Source organism: Sinohyriopsis cumingii, chromosome 11, assembly GCF_028554795.1.
Source record: "Sinohyriopsis cumingii isolate HCF-2022 chromosome 11, ASM2855479v2, whole genome shotgun sequence".
NCBI classification, from domain to species: domain Eukaryota; kingdom Metazoa; phylum Mollusca; class Bivalvia; order Unionida; family Unionidae; genus Sinohyriopsis; species Sinohyriopsis cumingii.
The window spans coordinates 60,050,125-60,073,831 of NC_142971.1; the positions used below are offsets into that span (position 1 = coordinate 60,050,125).

At 36.3% G+C, this 23,707-nt stretch overlaps 1 protein-coding gene across 2 annotated transcripts in view; it reads left to right on the forward strand.

Moving 5' to 3' along the window:
• Positions 1–3,142: 3,142 nt before the first annotated feature.
• The window catches only part of LOC149788531 (uncharacterized), an 85,076-nt gene continuing 64,511 nt past the window's right edge, over positions 3,143–23,707 (forward strand). The window contains exon 1 of one of the 2 annotated variants that reach the window (XM_089974545.1): positions 3,143–3,871. In XM_089974545.1, coding sequence (XP_089830671.1) covers positions 3,782–3,871 — 90 coding nt within the window. In that variant the 5' untranslated portion in view covers positions 3,143–3,781. The remainder of the gene's footprint in view (positions 3,872–23,707) is intronic. The other variant, XM_089974546.1, reaches the window with a different exon arrangement.

Genomic DNA, 23,707 nt, shown 5'->3' on the forward strand with positions numbered 1-23,707 from the left:
TGGTGTTGGATTTGGGTCAGTAATGAAAGTGGTGTTGGATTTGGGACATTAAAGAAAAAGTCGTATTGGATAGTAATCAAAAGTGATAGTGCTCATAAAGTGCGTGCTGGATGGCCGGGTTAGTTTTAACACTTGCAATCCTGTACGGCTCTATAAATCTGAGCATATTTTTTAGGCTCTATAATGGTCTTCAATGTAAACGTAAAAAGGCTCGCAAGTGACACATGTTACTACTTGTGTGTGCTGCAGATTATATATTAATAACTGATGGTTTAATAGCTTGCAATTTGTGGGTATGGTGTACTTACTGACTTGGACCTTCACTTTATTTTTACCTGGAAAAAATGCGATGCCAACAAAGGCATTTTACACAATTAAAAGTGTTTACTTATCGTCATTGTGACGATGTAATGATGTGAATTTCTTACCCTAATGCAGTGAATGTATAAGTGTTGATCACTTTGTTCAAAGATTTTTCGCAAGGACTACTTAATATGTTTTTGTCTGATAAGATTCTGTCCTAGTAATATCTGTAAGTGTGGACTACTTGACCGTCGTGTTCTCTAAGTAAAGAGAATCAATACATTTTTGAACTACTATGGTTTCTGACATAGTCGTATTATGAAATTTGATTTTAGTGTTTATTTAAAAAGTAAACATCACAGTTGAACCACATTTGCATTTTAAAGCTTTTTTTTTTTAAAAAAAAACTTTTATAAATATCTCTCTGTTTTGTTTTGGTTTTCGTTGTCTGTTTGTTTGCATTTATTCCTTGTTTATTTTCTCCATATATTGGATACGTTATAGGTTTATTTACTCATTTTGTGGATTTCTGAAGTCTGTAAGTTTCTCTCTGGATTAGAGGAGCAGCCTCTTATAGTCTTGTAATGTGGCTACAGTAGTCATCCTGGCTATTTGGACGGTACGGTAATTTTCTCTGTATTTCCTTTTCTTTACGTTTTCATCCTCGTCACCTGCTATAGAACGCTCATCTTCGCTAGCCGAGGTTCGAATAACCCTATCTGCACCTTGGCATATCGAGCAGATATTTCTGTGCTTCGGGTCTGTGAATATCATTGGATGCAGCGGCAAGCCACCGCATCCACTCAAAATTAAGTTGTTCAAATTTGAACACTGTTCTTAAGTGATCGAGACATGGGGAGCACACAACTTGAATGGACTGATAAATAAGCAATTTTCCACTGCTAGTCTGTGTTTGTACAAATATCTTTCACTCAAATACACATATAATGGCTTCCCTCTGGTACGTAGTCATACTTTCAATATTAAACTTGCAAAGTATCCTTTTTAGGTCAAATGCAACTAACGTTTTCTGCGGATGTATAATGCAACACGCTATTGGTTAGTAGGCATTACATACTAAGGCAGGCAACAAATGAAATCCAAAATAGCTATTCGATCCGCCAAGGTGTAGATAGGGTTTTCGGAACCTTGGCTAGCGAAGATGGAGAACCCTCTGTCAGCAATTCTATTCTGTTCTGCACTGGTGTACAGCTGGTTTCTCTAGTCGGGTTTCTTTTTATAATATTACTTGTTCTCCACCGGTGTGTCTGTATCTCTGTCTTTATTTTACCTTGTTCAAAGGCGACAGAATTTCACATATGTTATGTATTTCCAAGTTTCCATTTCCGTCGCCGACTGCGGCACCCAATACCAGCATTTCTTTTCTAGATGGGAGCAATGTCTTTGACTCTGTTTTACTTCCTTTTCCCGTGTTCTCTGTCTCCGGCAATTTTTCTGTCTTTAAAACTGGTATCTTCTCTTTTTGTTTTTGTTTTTGTTTTGTTTATTCTCTTCTTGTTCTTTGTTTTCTCCTCTGTTCATCATGAACGTTCCAGCTGCTTACATTTTCTGTTCTTTTATTTGTTCATCCGTTTCTTTCCGTGGGAATGTTGATTTCTTGTTCATCTTTGTTGGATTCCATTTTGGTTGTTTCTGTAAACACTGACTACACTGTTGGTTTCTTGCTCATCTTTGCTATGGTCAGTGGTTTCTCCAGCATGAAGAAAACGTCTGGGGTCATACCTTGATTGTCCACATTTATTGAACTTGCGATGAAATATGCAAACTGCATACCGTGACTTCACTAGGAAGCCATAGATATAAAAGAACGTTTGTAGTTTTTGACCTGGTTTGTTTTTCTTTCTATCGTGACGACTCCAGCTCCAGTTCGTATTGTTGGAAATCCTGTATAAGTTGCTATTTTGTATTCGTTCACCTCTGTGCTGAATTTGATTTGAAATCTCTCAACAGTTGCTTTCAGTTAGATATGTCTTCAAATTTCTCTTTCTGTGGGTGTTTCAATCACTCATAGATTTCGCCTTTGTTTTCTATAATCTGTTCCGTCTTCCCTTCTGATGTATGATGCATACTCCCTTTCCGTTGTACGTAAAGGCCTGCGTCTTCCTTATGCCTTGTATCCATAAGGAATTGAGGATTTTCCCACATAATGGTCTTTTTATACTCGTATGGGTGTTAGACGAATCCCCTAAATTCCAGCTCGCCGCTTTGCCACCAGGATAGTTTCCGTTTCCCGTTTCCGTACGGAGGGTTTCTATCCTAAAGAACTCATGTAATCCTGACATTTTTTAAACACGATTTGAAAATTCTCAGTATTGAGTTCGTTCAATACTGTTTTATACATTCCATATTAGTGGCTATTTTCTTCAAATTCTGTTACCATTCATGATTAAGAATTAAGTTATTTATTGAAAGTGAATCAAATAAAAGAATTCACTGGGTTACACTATTAAATGATACTTAAAACAGATTTAGGTTATTAGAGATTTAGATGTTTGCAGATTCAGTAAATTGCTTTGTTTATTCTATTTTCTGAACAAATGCTGACTTTCTATCAGACTTGAACAACAAATTATAAAATTTGAATATATATATATATATATATATATATATATATATATATATATATATATATATATATATATATATATATATATATATATATATATATATGGGTATTTACAATTGCCACGCAAACGTTATTACCTATTGCGGTTACTCTGTGTTCATTTTGAATATAAATACCATACGAGCAAATTCTTCAAACATTACAAATCCGCTCTTGCGACATTGTTATCTCCTACGATACGGTATTCCCACCTAAACATGTCTCACGTGAAGTGAGTAGGTGAAGGAATTAAGTGACAAACTTTATGAGAATGCGAAATGCGAATAATACAATACAGATTTCTGACGAACCCTGACGATACCTTGACCTAAAATCGTCGCCACGTTGAATCCCATTATCCACTGAGCTCGGGTACAAGCCCACACACTGCGGCAGCCTTGCTGTGTGACTTGACTTTTATTCCAGGGGGCGGAGACATATTGGATTATCTGGGTCATCCGCCAGCTGATCGACCGGGACTCTCATTCATAAAATACCACTACATCAGCGAAAGTAGGTCAGACTCTTCACAACTACCTCACCGAATAGAACGGGACAGAGGCATGTTTGTAACACAGGACACTACCTTTTGAACACATAAATAACAGAAAGCTACAAAGCCCCAGTCCTGGACAACGAGCACTTCGAAGAATTTCTCTTTCCGTTCACAAATAGGCCAGGATTAGGTTTTGTCTGTCAACCAGATCTTTTCAAGGAAGAGTTACGACGAAAAGATAACTTTGTAACAGCTATCTATCGCACAGCGGGAGTGAATGATTTCACGATAAGACCTCGTGAGAAAATCTCACACGATCATCATACCTCCTAAGGATATTTTGGACAGCGTTTATCATGGCAGATACAGAGACCAGAGGCGCTGAGCAGCCTCCTGCTCCCGAGAAAAAGAAAAGAGGCCGACCACGAAAACCCAAACCCGACCAGGTGCGTTCCTTTACTTTCGACTTTCGATTTATTAAAATATCTCTCTCTCTCTCTCTCATCAATATTTAGCTTTTTATTTTACGATTCATTATTTGTTTGCTTTAAGATCTCCATCTCCTTTTTGCACGTACTTCCAATCCTTTGGAAAGAAATTATTTTCAACGTTAAAAGTCCACGGGATGTTCTTATTTGTAACTTTACTTATTTTCATCTAATTCTGGATTGGGTTTAGTAAGTTGGGGTGTGTGTGTGTGTGTGTGTGTGTGTGTGTGTGTGTGTGAAATGTGTTGAAACAACCATTACATTTTCATGTGAGAAACGCTTTAAGAATACTCGGACGGTTTCATCTCTAATGACATTTTCTAAATTTAGAAACGTACACGAATATAACTAGTGCTTAGAAACGTACACGAATATACCTAGTGTTTACAAATGTACACCAATATAACTAGCGTTTAAAAATGTACACCAATATAACTAGCGTTTAAAAATGTACACCAATATAACTAGCGTTCAAAAATGTACACCAATATAACTAGCGTTCAAAAGTGTACACCAATATAACTAGCGTTTAAAAATGTACACCAATATAACTAGCGTTAAAAAATGTACACCAGTATAACTAGCGTTTAAAAATATACATGCATAAAACTAGTGACGTTTTAGTGCACCGTGTATACCTTATTCAGAAATAGATTTATTGGTGAGTTACGTTCTCTGGACATATATATATGTATTAATTCATGATATGTTACATAGAACAACTTGCCTGGAGTAGTTCAACAAATTAGCTCGAAATTCCCTTATCAGTTTATTGTTTCCATACAAGTTAATATTCTCTAAAACCAAAAACATTTTTCCTCCCCAATTTTTGTTACAGTTATTATGCACAAGAATAGTCCCAATTTTTCAGTTACAGTTATTATGCACAAGAATAGTCCCAATTTTTCAGTTACAGTTATTATGCACAAGAATAGTCCCAATTTTTCAGTTACAGTTATTATACACAAGAATAGTCCCAATTTTTCAGTTACAGTTATTATGCACAAGAATAGTCCCAATTTTTGTTACAGTTGTTATGCACAAGAATAGTCCCAATTTTTCAGTTACAGCTATTATACACAAAGAATGGTTTTCCCGCCCCAAACTTTATGTTAAAGTTATTATGCACAAAGAATGGGTCCAGTCTTTCTGTTTCAGTTTATTATACACAAAGAATTATCATATACTGCAGTGCTGTCCAACCCGCAGCCCGAGGGCCGTATACGGCCCGCTGGCTGACTTTAAATGGTTGCCAGAGCTCGAGCAGCTATATAGTCGTTGCTTTTCAGTTTTCTGCTGAGGCCGTCGGCTTCAAGACAAACATTTTTCAGTCGTCCATGGTGTCAAAAAGGTTGAACAGCACTGATATACTGCATACCAATTTTTTCTATCCTACAACGTTGTCGCTCTGCTGTCCGTATGACAGCATTATTCATCTGACCTTTAAGGATATATATATATATATATATATATATATATATATATATATATATATATATATATATATATATATATATATATATATATATATATATATATATAATTACCATTGGCAACGAACCTTAATTGCCAAAACCCTGATTCGTCCCAATATAGGCGGCGAGGACAGTGAGCCTTCCTTGACTTTATATTTTTGGAAACCAAAAATGTGACGTCAGAGACGGGAGTCCACTTCAGATTATGATATACCAATCTCCTGACCTAATGTGAAAAACGTATTCCTTGCGATGATCCAGTAGTTTTCACTCATTGGATGTTGCCTTGTACCTATCGGATGCCGTTAGGCACACGTAGGACTGGATGTTGCCAGGGGCGGATTAAGGCTCACTGGTGCCCTAAGCACTGACAAATCTTGGTACCCCCCTCCTTTCCACGTACACCTGGGAAGATAACCCTAGGGTGTACCATGATCAAGAAACAGAACATTATGATCAATTTGCACTAGTTTTATCAATTTTTTTTACAAATCTTCATTCGTTTTTTTTCTTTTCGCCCTTTCCTCAACTTTGTGGTGCCCCCTTTGGCCCTGGTGCCCTAAGCACGTGCTTAGTCTGCTTAATGGTTAATACGCCCCTGGATGTTGCCTAATACCTACCAGGTGCCGGTAGGGACACGTAGGGCCCAATAAGGTTTGGCCACGTGACATGACTTGACAGCAAACATATCGTGATGCAGGCCTTGCGTAAAATTACGTCACGTCGTACTGCGTAGTCTACTGTTTATTCGATTCGCGATTGACTAGAAAAATAATTAAAACAAGATTTTTCACTTCAAGTTTGAATGTGCTTAACAAAAGGGGAATGGGTAGAAGGATGTAGTTTCAGAGAGTATGATCTCACAGTACATGAGGCTCACAAGCTCGCCCGTTGTCTTTTGGTCTCATCCTCAATAGCCAAGAGTACATATTAGAGTTGAAATCAGTTCCAAACGTTCTTTTCCAGCAACCTTTTTCGGATAGGATTCGAATATTCGTCGATGTTAATAAATGCATACTAAATCTATCCTTTCGTTTACTTGCTTTGGTATTTATTGGCACCTTGCCATTTCCGCTAAATTACATTGACCCACCCCCCAATGCAGACGTCTACATTTAATCAATTGACATGTTGGGGGTCTTGAGTAAATTGTTTTTTATTCAGACAAAATATCAAAGAATATATGTGTTGTTTTCCTTGTTCATTTTGAAACCCAGTACGACCGTAAACTTTCCCTTAATGCTGAAGACGGACGTAACGGTGGACAGAAATTCGGTTACCTGTGCAGTTAAATGCGAGGATTATCTCGAACATTTCACCGGAAATTGAATTGCTCATGGCCAAATTGCACAAACGAGTGGCCAATTTGACTGAATGTAGATTCCTTGATTACAGGTCTCCTGAATTTGTTTTATATGCCGGACAGGGCTGACGCATTGACCGACTATTACTTGCGCAAATCGGACATTAGGAGTTTGTACTATGTCATAAGAAACTCGCACTTGATAAATAATTGTTTTAACTAAAGCCTATACACGATTTTTGACCTCATCTTATACGTAAAATGTACATTACAATAGGTGTGAACTGGCCATGTGGCCAGAGTACGGTGTACAGTATAGAGTACAGTGTAACCTCAAGCAGGGCTAGACACAACGAAACTAGTTCCAGGCCCCAAAGCCAGCTGTGGAGCAGACCATTTCATGTCATGCGTAAAAAAATGATTTCTAATGAACAGAATGCCTTTTCATACAGGCATAAGAAAGAAAAACTAAAATATTCACTGTACATACACAAACACACACACACACACACACACACAGATTTCTGTGTTGTCTTAATTTGCCCCGAGGGCCAGATATACTACCTCTATTTCTATAACATGTTATTGATATGACCTCTATTTCTATAACATGTTATTGATGTGACCTCTATTTCTATAACATGTTATTGATATGACCTCTATTTCTGTAACATGTTATTGAAATGATCAACATTTCTATAACATGTTATTGATATGATCTCTATTTCTATAACATGTTATTGATATGACCTCTATTTCTATAACATGTTATTGATATGACCTCTTTTCTGTAACATGTTATTGAAATGATCAACATTTCTATAACATGTTATTGATATGACCTCTATTTGTATAACATTTTAGTGATATGACCTCTATCTCTATAACATGTTCTTCATCAGATTGCCGTATTACACGTTATCTTCTCAAAAGTGTGTGTGTGTGTGTGTGTGTGTTTGCGCGTGCGCGCGCGCGTGTGTGATTAGGATTTTAAACGTAGCTTTAACAGTTTTTCAGTCATATCTCTACGATGTCTGCAGTGTGACAGTTTATAGTGATGTCTAGCACTGGGACATCATGCCGCAGACATGTAGCATGATGTCCCACCCAGTCACATTATCCTGACACCAGGCTGACCAGTCCTTACACTAACTCTTTATGCTGAACGCCTAACGAGGCAGCTGTTAGTACCATTTTCTTAAGTCTTTGATATCTTTGGTATGACTCAGCCGAGGTCGAGGTTCGAACCCACGATCTCCCGCTTCCGAGGCGGACGCTCTAACCACTAGGCCACCGGAGCGGTCCTTATCAAAAGTACCTGAATTAAAATGAATATGAATATAAATGACAGTGATATGAGCAATGTGACTATTCAAAATTTGTATATTATGATTAACTGTGAGTAGGCGTTTGAATTGTCATGTCATTTAGTTGGTTTGAAGTTAATTACCGTTTAAATTCTAATTCAACGTTGCAAAGTTTACCTATTTTATTCTTTCCTTGTTTTGCACAAAGCCTCAAACACAGGTAAGAAGCGAATATCCAAATACCATTTGAGTTCGAAGATTCGGGGGGAAACTATTCTGACCCGAATTTTTAGATATTAGTTTCAGTAGAAATCCTATAATCTATATAAAAATGAATTATTTCCCACGGTTAATATCAAACTTAACTGATGAAATAACTTTCTCTTAGTATGATATACAGCACCAATCTTGAATGCTACCATACCGCAATCATAATTTCACACGCAAATACGGTTATCGCCTTAATCAGACACCGGCTTTGTGTCATTTAAATCACGTAAGAACTTACATCCCTTCCTTGTACTTCCTTTATCCCATGATAAAAACCGTATGTGAGAATCGGAGCACTTGTCGAAGCTTTGCAAAATACCCAGGAATCATTGTATATCTGTCTGCGTATTTGGTATTTCCTCATCCTTTAATTAACAATCGATTACATTTGGTTTTTTATTTTCAAATTTACTTTGTTTTTACTACTAGCTCTTGTTATATTGATTTAGAATTGACAAATGTTGGTTATTGATTTGAAATTGACATATTTCGGTTATTAATTTGAAATTGACATATTTCGGTTATTGATTTGAAATGGATATATTTCGGTTATTGATTTGAAATTGACAGATGTTGATCATTTATTTGAAATTGACAGATTTTTGTTCTTTGGAAAGGCCGGGCTGAGGTTATGGAAATTACTAATTTATTGTGATTTAAAATTTAAGAAAGTATTACCTCCGTGTATTGGTTGCATTATTGCAAAGGGATCTTAAATTTATAAGACAAAAAGAAAGATTTTTGTTAGCTATTTTTATTTCTTGTTTATGTTAATCAGAAGGGGCCATCTTGAAAATTATGAAATTATGTGCAAACTGACACAATGGGTGAAAAATTAACAAAACAAACTGCGTGTAACATGACTCAAATACAAACTTAACTTGAAAATCACTGCTGAGATGAACTACGTATAAAACCAAAAGGCAAATAATAATAATAATAATAATAATAATAACCATCATGACACAATATTATTATTATTATTATTATTATTATTATTATTATTAACTACTATCAACGTCATCATTATGTTGTGCTATGAATAAATAAGAAAACTTAAAGCACAACTGAAATGTGTCAACTATGTAATAAAATAGAAAAATATAATATCCAAATGCTTACATGATATATTGTGGTTACTGTACATGTACGTACATATCACGTCACTTGCACATAAATCAACATCACCAATCTCAGAATTAAAATTGGTACGATACATCTAGACTGCTATATATGCAATACAATTAATGTGAAATGTTCTAAATACAATTTTTATGACAAAACGTAACACATATGTATGTTCGATAATAGGATTGTTCTGTTGTCCCTTCTCTGGCGATACTTCATCGTGTCACGGGACGGTTCATTATTGTCAGGGCGAATGAATCGAGCGATCGTACTGTACTCTGCCAAAGGGTCTCTTTACCGAGCGAATGTAACCAACACTCGCGTGGATTCTGCTAGAAGTTAGTTGTTTTCCTCTTATTTCCAAGGACTTGTCAACAACAACCGTTGTCTACTGAAGTTCTAATAGCGCGCCAAGACTATAAATTAATTTTCCTCTAATCAATGAATAACCACAAAATATCCTACCTTCACATTTGAATGACAATTTCACAATTGCATGGCATCCTCACAGCTGCATAGTTTCTCCTTGTTAGATTTCCGTAACATAGTGCCAGGACTTAGCTACCGTAAAATACAAGTCGCCACCCAAACACCAAATACAACGAACTATTTTCCTACTTTATTCCTTGGTCAGTCGAATCACGATTATAAACCTCGCTTCACCTGTATCACTCCACAGCATTTATCATCACTGCAACAATAAAAAGCGTCTCCAGATAATGAAACAATCATCTCTACATTATTATATTGTACAAAATTTCAGTTCGTATCCTAAATATTTCACATGGAGATACAGAATCAATCAACGCCTTAGATTTACATAGGAACTGCTTGGCTAGAGACACACTTATCCTGCTTTGACCTGAACTCAATACGAAAATAAATCATGCCATCATGAAATATTATTAACACTGCACTATGTGACGTTTGTCCCTAGATATTGGCAAAATACTTAGGCTGATGAATATTTCCCCAAAACCGACTTCCCATAATCAAACAAGTAATCACAAGAATTTAATAAATCTATAAAATGGATACGTAAATACAAATGGCGCATAACCTAGATTTATCACAGCACTGACAAAGGCGCTACATTCACAATTTACAAAGGATTCGGGTGCAAGTAGGCAAAGAGAGTGGGGGTTGAGGGATAGATACATATTTAACTTAGATATAAAGTAGGACACTAAAACTTAAAACCCTTTCAAGAAACCTATTTACTTTGTATGAAATGATATTCACGAATGTAATAAGTGATACAAATGGTTCGCGAATAAGCGGAAATAATTACTCCGACCCTCCAGGCAGGCCAAAATCACCCGCTGTATAGTATTGGTGTGAATAAACGTATATTAAAATACATTATCTAACGAAATATGGCTCATTTTAAACGTAAAACAGTAAACCACTGAGGCGTCTCGGTTGCAGTACATACAGGGCAAAATATTTATTCCATTCAGTTTAATTAATGAAACATTTACTCTGCAATTTTAATTAACAACATTCATAATTATCATTTTAGTATCTTTTCATTTCGCATGGTTATTTTGCCCTCAGTATTGTAACAGAGAGAGAGAGAGAGAGAGAGAGAGAGAACAAGCAAAATATGATGACTTTTCCACGCAGCAACCATTGTGATGTGTCTGGACAATAATGCTTTGAACCCGGATTTACTCCATCATCTACTACAGAGCGATTCAAATGTTATCTTTCAAGTCATCATTTTAAAAATATAGAAATTGTTTTGTTTTTTAAAGTGACACGTCAAGACCCTGGATTTAATACATGCATATGTGTACGTCCCTGTCAGCGTAGAAAATTATGTTCATGTTTAACTAACTTCATGTATCGGATTTTTCCTCAGTAGAGCTGGAATTGTACACTGTAACGAAAGACCGAACTGTGGCGCTGTTATATGTATCAATTTCTTTACTATATTGGGCAAAGACGCTGTTATATTTATGGGTCTCCATTATACATTGGGCAAAGACGCTGTTATATTTATCAATCTTCTTATTACATTGGGCAGAGATGCTGCTATATTTATCAGTCTCCTTGTTACATTGGCAAAGACGCTGTTATATTGTGAATCTTTTACATTGAGCAAAGACGCTGTTGTAATGTTTATGTAAGTAGTATCAATTTATTGCCAGTTTATATTAAATTAATCTAAGGTTTATTACTTGTACAAATCTAGTATTCACAATTTTGTTCATTTGTACATTTTGGATATCTCTAGTTCTTGCATTATATGGGACATTTAGCTGGATCCAGGCCTAATACCTGTATCCGATTCAAAATCACATTGAGCTGAATCCAAGCCTAATACCTGTATCGGATTCAAAATCACATTGAGCTGAATCCAGGCATAATACCTGTATCGGACTCAAAATCACATTGAGCTGAATCCAAGCCTAATACCTGTATCGGATTCAAAATCACATTGAGCTGAATCCAGGCATAATACCTGTATCGGATTCAAAATCACATTGAGCTGAATCCAAGCCTAATACCTGTATTGGACTCAAAATCATATTGAGCTGAATCCAAGCCTAATACCTGTATCGGATTCAGATTCACGCGAGTCATGCATCTTCAGTACCTCACTTGGGTTATTAAGGGATAATACGTTATCTTTTGTAAATATAAATATTTGATCCCTTATCTTTTGTAATTTCAGTGTTGGATCCGTCCGCAATAAAGTTGATTTTGTCTTTCATATTTTCATGATTTTGACATTATTGTGCTTAGTGACTCATCTAGACGATTAACGAGGATGATCATAACTTAGATGGTTATCATAAGCCTGTTAGTGGTCATCGAACAAATCATGGAGATGTGTATTGGTCTATTTTTCAGAAAAGTTGATTTTCAAACTATGTGGCAATCCGTTAATACGTACCCTTGAAGGGATATTGATAGAAATATGTAAATATGTATAAAAGGTATGAATAATGTATAAAAAGTACGAAATATGTATTAAAAGTATGAATTATGTATAAAAGGTATGAACTATGTATTAAAAGTATGAAATATGTATACAAAAATATGAAATATGTATTAAAGGTATGAAATATGTATTAAAGGTAGGAGATATGTATTAATTGTAATCTAACGTCCTCCATCTGTCATCACATATATGTGGCTCGTTGAATGTTATCATTGGCTGGAGTTTCATTGATAAAAATATGATTATAGATGACATAATCGAGGTGTACTCTTGAATTCAAAGGTCGCGTCAGTGACATGCAAAATATAACAACTGAGCTAACCAGAGTAACGTATACCTGCAACTGTTAGATCCCATTACTATATCTCTAACCACAGATGTTCTTCATTCTGAAATCATCTCTGCTGATGTAAATATGAGTGACCATTTAACTTTATGATCGCATTGCGAATCTTGTACCTGTTACAAGAGAGAAGCATGGCTTTATAATAAATCGGATTTTATACAATTTAATAATCTTATAATATATTTCGACTAGACATCTTAGTCAGGATGTCTGTCATGCCGTTACATCTTTACTTAATGGTATATTTATTTTGTAAAAAAAAAAAAATCCCGCCAAAGATTTATACCATTTTGGCACAGTAGCCGTTCAGCTGAAGGACACATTTTGGTAGGATAGCACAATACCCATAACTAGCAGTAATTGCATACAAAATATAGCTAAGTACAGTAATAATCCAAATCGTTAGGAAAAACAAAACAAAGTACTTTAAAAAAGTCGATGACCAGAAAGTAACAGTAAAGGAAATATGTATTCATATTATGGAGAATAGTTAATGTCTTTTTCGCTGCTACAACAGAAGTAGATGACACCAATGTCAATATACAGGATAAACACTTGAATCCTAATTACAAGCTAACTAACGTGATATTAGCAAAATATGAGGTTTTCTATGTGATCAACACCTTAACCAACCCACAAAGCATCTGGCTTTGATACAATAAGTCACTATATACTCAAAGGAACGGTCGCACCCATAGTTAAACCACTCCGTATCGCACCCATAGTTAAACCAGTCCGTATCGCACCCATAGTTATATCACTCCGTATCGCACCCATAGTTAAACCGCTCCGTATCGCATCCATAGTTAAACCACTCCGTATCGCACCCATAGTTAAACCAATCCATATCGCACCCATAGTTAAACCACTCCGTATCGTACCCATAGTTAAATCACCCTGTGTCGCACGCATAGTTAAACTTCTTCGTATCGCACACATAGTTGAACAACTTCGTATCGCACCCATAGTTAAACCACCCCGTATCGCACCCATAGTTAAATTACCCCGTATGACATCTATAGTTAAAGCAATTTGTATTGCACCCATAGATAAACCACTCCGTATGACACCCATACTTAAACCACTTCGTATCGCACCTATAGTTAAACGACTGGCATCTCGTATCGCACCCATAGTTGAACCACTCCGTATCGCATCCATAGTTAAACCACTTCGTATCGAACCCATAGTTAAACCACTCCGTATTGCACCTATAGTTTAACCACCCCCTGACACACCCATAGTTAAATAACTTCGTATCACACCCATAGTTAAACCGCCACGTATCGCACCCATGGTTAAACCACTCTGTATTGCACCCATAGTTAAAGCACCCCATATCGCACTTATAGTTAAACCACTCCGTATCGCACCCATAGATAAACCACCTCGTATCGCACCCATAGTTAAACCACTCCGTATCGCACCCATAGTTAAACCACTCCGTATCGTACCCATAGTTAAATCACCCTGTATCGCACGCATAGTTAAACTTCTTCGTATCGCACACATAGCTAAACAACTTCGTATCGCACCCATAGTTAAACCATCCCGTATCGCATCCAGAGTTGAACCATTCCATATCGCATTCATAGTTTAACCACTTCGTATCGCGCCCATAGTTAAACCACTTCGTGTCGAACCCATAGTTAAACCACTCCGTATTGCACCCATAGTTTAACCACCCCCTAACGCATCCATGGTTAAATAAATTCGTATCACGCCCATGGATAAACCACTCCGTATTGCATCCATAGTTAAACCACTCCGTATCGTACCCATAGTTTGACCACTCCGTATTGCACCCATTGCTTAACCCTCCCCCAACGCACCCATAGTTAAATAACTTCGTATCACACCCATAGTTAAACCACCTAGTATCGCACCCATAGTTAACCCACTCCATATCGTGCTCAGTTAAATCACCCTGTATCACAACATAGTTAAACCACTCCGTATCGCACCCATAGTTAAACCACCCCGTATCGCACTCATAGTTAAACCACTACGTATCGCACTCATAATTAAATCACCCAATATCGCACCCATAGTTAAACCACCCCGTATCACACACATAGTTAAACCACTCCGTATTGCACCCATAGTTAAACCATTCCGTATTGCACCCATAGTTAAACCACTCCGTATGACAGCGGGGCCCTGAGTGGCAGAGTGGTCTAAAGCGCTCTCCGTTACGGATCACTGCCATCTCACCTGTCTGCGTGGGTTCGAGTCTCGGATTCGGCCAATGTGGATATGTGAGAAAACTTGCCAGTAGCTTTTTGTGGGTCGGTGGTTCTTTCCGAGGTTTTCCTCTACCATTAATACTGGCCGCCATGTATAGCCTATCGTGTGCTGACAAAGTCGTTAAACCCCAAAACAACAACACCAACAACCGTATGACAGCCATAGCTAAATCACCCCGTATGACACCCATAATTAAACCATTCCGTATCGCACCCACAGTTAACACACTCCGTATCGTACCCATAGTTAAACCTTTCCGTATAGCACCCATAGTTAAATCACCCCTCATCGCACCCGGTTAATCCACTCCGTATTCTATTCAAGATATCCCTTGTTAAAAATATGCGTCCATCTTTATTGAAAACCGCGAAAGTAATGCATGTTTATAAAAAGGGATGTGTCTCCGATCCTTCAAATTAAGTCTTGCTTCAGTATTGCATTTGGTAGGAAAGTTTTAAAAAATAATTGTTTTTTTTAAGCAGCACTTTAGCCACCTAAACTTAGATATCTTATATTTGAATATCAATCCGGTTTTCCTCCCAACAGTTATATAGTATTCGAGCTCACAGATATGGACTAGAGATAGGTACCCGGAAAAATTTTGTCTGCCAAAGTTCTGAACGTGCTGCAATACGTAACACGGTAGACTGCATTTATGTTAGGCATCATCAATTTAATGCTCCGGGGTGACGTCCGACAGTTTTTTAAATTTCCGTCTTGCAATAGCTGGAAAATAACTTGCGCAGATTTATAACAAAATAACATCATGTTATATTCATTAGATTATTTTTTAAATATTATCTTGAAATTAAAGAAATTAAATATCCCAGCTCAGCAGATAATAGCAAAACTTCTCTCCCCCTCCGAAAATTAAATTGTGTTAGGTAGATGAATTTGGTATGTGGATGCGAATTGTTGCACAAGTTGTCATTTAAAAAAAAAACAAACTGTAACTATGTTGGGACGATTAAGCTTGCAGTATAGCCGACACCGTGTGAAAGACATTGTGTTGACGTTAAAGAATGTGTTGATAAAAACAGAAAGTGTTGACATTGAAGCCTATAATTGACTAGCTGCAATATTGACATAATAGACAGGGAAACGTTATTAAAGTGGGATGCCGGTACCCAGAAAAAATAATTTATCAGAGAGGGCCATTAAACATAAAACACACGTAGTCAATAAACAAGAAAATATTTAGTGGACTAGAGTATTGAAGTAAAAATTTAAGCAGAAAACAACTAACGCATGCCGTGAAAATATTTGGATGATTCGCTGTCTTACGTGTACTTAACACATTCACATACGCTTGTGAAAAACTAAAAGATAACGTGGTTATTTATTTAAAATCCGAAATTAGTCAAAAAGTTTTATATAACCTGAGTATCTTTCTCAGTATTCGATTTTGTTACCACGTTGGCATACGTGATACATGTCAAACATCTGATTAAAGGATACGTGATACATGTCAAACATCTGATTAAAGGATACGTGATATGTCAAACATCTGATTAAAGGATACGTGATACATGTCAAACATCTGATTAAAGGATCGGTCAAGGAAGTAGTTAGTTGACTTCAATCCATCCACAACTGAGGTAATATTATTCTCTGGTAAGGTAGTGTCGATTTTTCCAGAACTAAAATTCAAAACGAAATCCTCTCTCTTCTAGATTTCCATAAACCATTTTGTCGCAACTCTTTCAAAAGTCTAAGCAGATGGACCAAAGGTTTTTTGACCTCAAAAAATCCTTACAAATATTTAAATATAAATTTAGTTAAAGGATGTTAGAAAGGATATATTCACTATCTGTTCCTTTACTAGAATATGCTGATATTGTATGGGATGTCTTTTTTTCGGCTGAAGACTCCTAAATTAGAAAGTGTAATTAGAAGGAAGGAGAATTGTGACTGGTCATACTAAAAGTGTTACGTGTCATAAGATTTGTGAAGAAATTATTTGTTCTATCTTGGCAATAGACGAAAATTTTATAAACTATGTTACTGTCATAAAAGTGCATAACATGTCTCCCCTTTTTATCTTGCTGACCTTCTACCATCACTGGCTGGAGAGACAAACTGGTATAATCTTACAAATAAGACTAATTTTTTAATCGAGTTCTTGCCAGGCTTAAAATAAGCAGAAACTTGGAACTCACTCCCTTATTCAGTAAAAAGTGAAAGTAAATATTCTATTTTAAGAAGTAAAATATAGCCTAAGATAACACAAGTGCCTGTGCATTTTTTGAAATTTGTAACAAGAAATTTTCTATTCTGCGTACTAGAATGAGAAATAACTGTAGTGATCTACACAAAGATTTATATTCTAATCGTGTGCTTGTGGTGATTATATAGAAAATGTATACTATCACATATTAATTGCAAATGCTATACGAAACAGCGTAGGAAACTGGCTCAAAATCTAATTCGTCTCTGTATACCAGCGAATACAAATAATTTGTTATTCGGATCAAATGGGTTTACAGCGAACTTTAATATTGGCTTATTTGAGTTGTTCCAAACATTATTAAAGACAGGAAACGCCTTATATAATTAAGGAGTATTCAAAATATGATTTTTCTACTCAGTTAATTACTGCAATTCTAATATTGAAAAACATGATGTTTTTAGCAAATGTATTTATTTTGTTGTAGGTACTCATGTTCGATTTCTGACACGATTATTCTCTCTCTCTCTCTCTCTCATATACCTATTTTCCCCTGAATTATGTTTGATTACATATATTTGTATGAAACTATATATCTATTTAGTGTCGCTATCCATGTCAATGTCTTATCGATTGTAAGGCAAGATATATTTCTAAGTTGTGAGAACTTGTATCCTGACCCCATTTGTTACCATTAATACGTAATACGATCATGCTCTAGAAATGTCTTGGTTCGTCAAGCGGTATTTCCACGCAAATAATGTTATCATTTTCCTTGTCTAGACTTGAAATAGGACAGTAATGCTAAAATTCAGATTTAAAGAAAATAAAATGGTGAAACTAGGAAGGGATGAAACGCCAAAATTATATATGGGCATGCTCCTACATATGTCCAAACTAACATGTCTTTGGAAGGGTTGGTACAACGTAATTTGATATCTAGTCAGTTTTCTTTCCCACCCAGTCAGATGTATATGACAATAAAGTTGGGGTGTGAGGTCAGCGCGTGTTTCCTTCTGAAAGGGTGGAATTCGCCTAAACCGCTAGGTATCGGCGTAATTTAGTCACCTTTTGCAAAGGTTTCCACAAGTTGGCGCCATTATATCAAACCTTACCTGAAATCAATAAATATACACAATTTGACGTCTTAATATCGAACCTTGCCGTTCTGAAATAGACACAATTTGACGCCTTTTTTATTTTGAACCTTACCTATCTGAAATCGATGACTAAACACCATTATGAACCCTACCTATGTGAAATCGATAACTTGGCACAATATGGCGCCTTTATATCGAGCCCTACCTGTCGATAACTTGGCACAATATGGCGCCTTTGTATCGAACCCTACCTACCTGAAATCGATAACTTGGCACAATAAGGTGTCTATATCGAACCCTACCTATCTGATATCGATAACTTGGCACAAATAAGGTGTCTTTATATCGAACGCTACCTATCTGAAATTGATAACTAGAATATTTATCTTCTTGTTCATAACAACTGGAACATAGTTTGCAATTTTAATAAGCCAGTAAGCCGATTATCTTATACTAAACCTATTATTCTCTGAGATTCAACATGATCACCAGATCTTGTGGCTTACTTATTAGAAAGCAGTCTCATCAATCATTTTCTCCTCGCAGGTCTTTTAGACATACATAACGTGATCTTTGGACTTCTAACGTCGAAAGAAAATGTAGCCCGCGAGATTTGGATCACGTGATCAAACACTCCGAGAAATGGCAATTGTTCTGTCCAGACTATAAACATTGTATGTTTGGCTTCAGCTGTGGCATATTGAATTATAAAATTATGTTTAATTGTTATTTGTGAGAAAATAAATCAACCTTCTATGGATTTCATGCAGATAGCTGTCAGTGTAAGGTCACATGGCATTGATACGAACAGAAGTAAGGGCTACCCTTTGACGCTGCCACGCGGTTCGATGAATTACAACTTGCTAGGGACTATTCTCTGACATTACCAACCAATATAACTGTCCAAAATATCCTACGCTAGGTCCGAGAGGTCACTGGGAACGAAGCTATTCCGGAGAGGTATGTTATTTCCCCCATAATGCTGTGTGCATTTAACGTCAAGGCGCAAGACAAGAGATTCAACTTCTGAGTGGTACTGGCTGTAGCGGACAAAGCTGATCGTATCATTGCTGCTTACGCATGTTTAATTATGTTCTTTCGACCGTGTCGTCAAATTAACGATAATATTGTTTCTAGATTCCCTAAAAATGCTCCAATTGTATATCCCAATTTTTGAAACCAGGGATTGCGAATGCATTTCTGTCACACTGTAGCAATAAATTACAAAATTATGTCTCAAGATAAACATACCAAATTTGAGTTTGGACACCAAAAATGTCTCAGATTACAATGTAACCATCAACATCAATCAGTCTTGTAAAAAGTTATGTCTTCTCGTAATTTTGGGAATTGAAGCTACGAGATGTGGAAAGAATAGAATCGATAGAAGTGAAAGATATTGTATGCTATGATAGTGAACATTAATATCAGTTTCTTTTAGTATGTCTGTGATATACTAACATGCGTAACAACTTAAAGTACTTTGGTATCCAACCACCCATGTATAAGTGGTTTCAAGTGTTAACTTCTAGTAACAATGACATAATAAGTACAGTATCGAGCGTTTAAAATGAGAGATATTTTAAAGATAGCTTGATGATGATAATGAATTACACGATATATGTCAGTTGAAATTAGTTCTCTACGTGTTTATCAGTACTGAGCTTTCCAGTGACTCCAAATCCAAATAAATCATATTGTTACAGGCATAGGGTCTCATGCCGAGCCAATCAGACAACTTTGCTTGAGTCTGGCTTTGACAGTCCATATTTCCCCTATTTTCAATACCTCAAGACAGTCGCTGTTGTCAGCTTAAAGGTATGGTTCACTTGTATGCCTTTCTAAGCTGACTATTAGTAATTCACGCCATGCAATACAAAACATGACCCAAACACCCAACATGCAATACAAAACATGACCCAAACACCCAACATGCAATACAAAACATGACCCAAACATACAATACAAAGATTAAAAATCCATCTCTCTCTCTCTCTCTCTCTCTCACACACACACACATACACACACACACACACACAAACACACACACACTGACTGTAAATTGAGCCTTACGTTATAATCCACACCATTTTTTCACCTGGTTTATTTTGTTTTACGTTTGATCTAAGCACGGTTAAAAAACCCACCAATCTATAGATTGCACCACACACACACACACACACACACACACACATATATATATATATATATATATATATATATATATATATATATATATATATTTATTTATTTATTTATTTGGAGAGTAGTAGTAGTGGTAAGCATGAAGGCAAGACAAGCCTGACTTCAAATCATAAACCAACTCGTCACATATGATCAAAGAAACCTTTAAAAAGAAAAGAAAAAATATATACCAAAACAAGTTCATTCTTGCAATTTATAATAAATTTGATAAGGCTGTAAAAAACAAAAGAAAGATATTGTCTTTTGTGGAATGATTGGTCGTGAATCCAACTTGAGTAATTTAGTATCATCAAGGAATTTAGACAGTCTTAACATTTTATATAGCAGTAAATATTTTGTCAAAAAACAGTTTATTACAATAAGTTGTGTATAATTGATATATCGATTTTGTCACCTTTATTTTCACAGTAACACCGGTAGTCCAACCATCTGGTACGTAACCAGTATTTAAGATGATATCAAAAAGTTTTACATACATATTTAGCATTACAGGAATTTTTTTTTAAATATTCATTTTGTATATTATAAATTGAAATTGCGTTATCATTTTTTTAAATTGTTAAAAACGTTTAATATTTCTTCACAAGTAATGAGGTCATTCAGACGAGTTAACGACAACATCCGCCGCGTTCATCTTTTCATGGATTACTCGGTCGTCACTGTCAGATTGTCTGAATTATATCAAAGTACATTAGTTTATTCTTACTTGTCTAACATTGTTATCAAACTAATTCTAGTGAGACCATATCCACACTAATCATGGTGAGACCGTATCAACACTAATCATGGTGAGACCATATCCACACTAATCATGCCCTATCAAACTAATTCTAGTGAGAGCATATCCACACTAATCATGGTGAGACCATATCCACACCAGTCATGCCCTGTCAAACTAATTCTAGTGAGACCATATCCACACTAGGCAAATCTTATGAAACTAATTATAGTGAAGCCATATCCACACTAATCATGATGAGACCATATCCACACTAATCATGCCTTATCAAACTAATTCTAGCGAGAGCATATCCGCAATAGGCATGTCTTATCAAACTAATTCTAGTGAGACCATATCCACTCTAATGATGGAGAGACCATATCCACGCTAATCCTGGTGAGACCATATCCACACTAATCATGCCTTATCAGACTAATTCTAATGAGAGCATATCCGCAATAGGCATGTCTTATCAAACTAATTCTAGTGAGACCATATCCACTCTAATGATGGAGAGACCATATCCACGCTAATCCTGGTGAGACCATATCCACACTAATCATGCCTTATCAGACTAATTCTAATGAGACCATATCCGCACCGGACGTATCTTTGCACTATTTTATAGTGCAGTGTGTAAGAAAGAGATACCAGGATAAACACTACATGTGACCAAAACAATTAAACACCAATAGTTCCAGATTTTAAGGGACTTTCGTGTCTCGGGTTTTCGAATTAGGGTTGATTACTGGTTTGTCATTAATGTTTAAAGTTTACTGTGTTCAACTGATGGAGAAAAGCAAACATAATTACTTTACTTATCAGTCTAATGAAACCACTTTACCTCTAAGACTGCTAAACTGATACCCTATACTTTTTGGTATGTACTTTGAATTAATAGTTTTCTTTTCATTTATTATTATTATTATTATTATTATTATTGTTATTGTCAATGCAGCAATATTTGTATTTTCACTGTAAATGTACGAAACTCATGATCTGAATAAGAAACGATTGGTTTCATTCTCAATATATGACATGCTGGACGCTTACTATCAGGAAATTAAGGGCCAGTTCTCGGATGGGCTTCATAGCAATATTTCAATATATCAAATTGTGATTCACCCGTGACGTATGCATTTTGAGTTATTTGTCCTTATTAAAATAGGAAAATAAAATACAGTTTATAATCAGTATAACTTGAACTTCATCTCTGCTTATGATGCCCACTCCCTCTTCTCTCTATGTTTCTCCCGCTCCGGCGGTGGCCTAGAGGTTAGAACATCCGCCTTGGATGCGGGATGTCGTGGGTTCGATCCCCGGCCGAGTCATACCAAAGACATATGAAAATGTTACTTACAGGTGTCTCGCTTGGCGCTCAGCATTAAGAGGTTAGTGTTAGGACTGGTCGGCCTGGTGTCGGGATAATGTGACTGGGTGGGACATCATGCTACATGTCTGCGGCATGATGCCCCAGTGCTAGACATCACTATAAACTGCCACACTGTAGACATCATAGCGATATGACTGAAAAATTGTTAAAACTACGTTAAAAATCCAAGTCACTCACACACACTCTGTCTGTCTCTCGTTTTACATCCATGGATCTATATTTGTTTCTGTATATGTATCTGTTTCGTTCCCCCTGTCTTAGTCGCTCTCCGTCCTTGCTTATCGGTTTCGTTCGCTCTTTCACAGTCGCTCTACCTCTTTGCTGATCTGTTTCGTTCCCTTTGTCTCAGCCGATCTCTCTCCCTGCTGGTCTGTTTTGTTTCCTCTATCTCGGTCGATCTCGCTCCTTGCTGTTCAGTTGACCTTTTAGTTTTACAGCCATATATCCAGACGTATTTCTCAGTCTCTTTAATGCCTTTGTCTCATTCACTTTTTCCATCACTGTCTCTCTGGGGGGGGGGTGTTTAATGTTAAAAGTGACAGACACAACGATCAGCAGAAAGAAAGCGAAAGACTGGGAGCAAAAAAGAAACAACAAATCGTATGGTCAGTATGTATGTATGTGTTAGTGTTGAACGGCACCTCAGCTCAATAATGGCGGTATGGTGCCAATTAAAGAAAAGTTATAAACATATACACTTGAAAAAATACAAAACCTTAGGAAGATAAACGCATCTTAACAAATGGAAAACGAAATATTTATATATAAAAAAAACACTTCCAAACAAATGGAAGCATCAAGTAGAAGGTATACTGTAAAAGGCTAAGATGTTAAAAAAGTTTAAACTATATAAAATAAAAGATCAAGGTAAAACATGTATAACCCTTTGAAATCTGTGGTAGTTCATGGCGTAATGAGAATAAAATCTCGTGAATAGAATCAAATAAGCGGAATCGCATTTTGTGGCAGACACGCTCTTCAGGTACGTTAACTCTCTCAGTCAATAAACAGCTTCTTGTAAGCATTCTTAACTCCACTGGAAATATGTATGTGGTACAAAGAAAATAGTGGAATCAGTCTAAGTTCTGTTTCGGTTAATATTTTAGAGGATTTATTTATTTAAATTATTCGCTGGAATTACAAAGTTACATAATACTTTCGGACTAAATCACTATTTTGGGA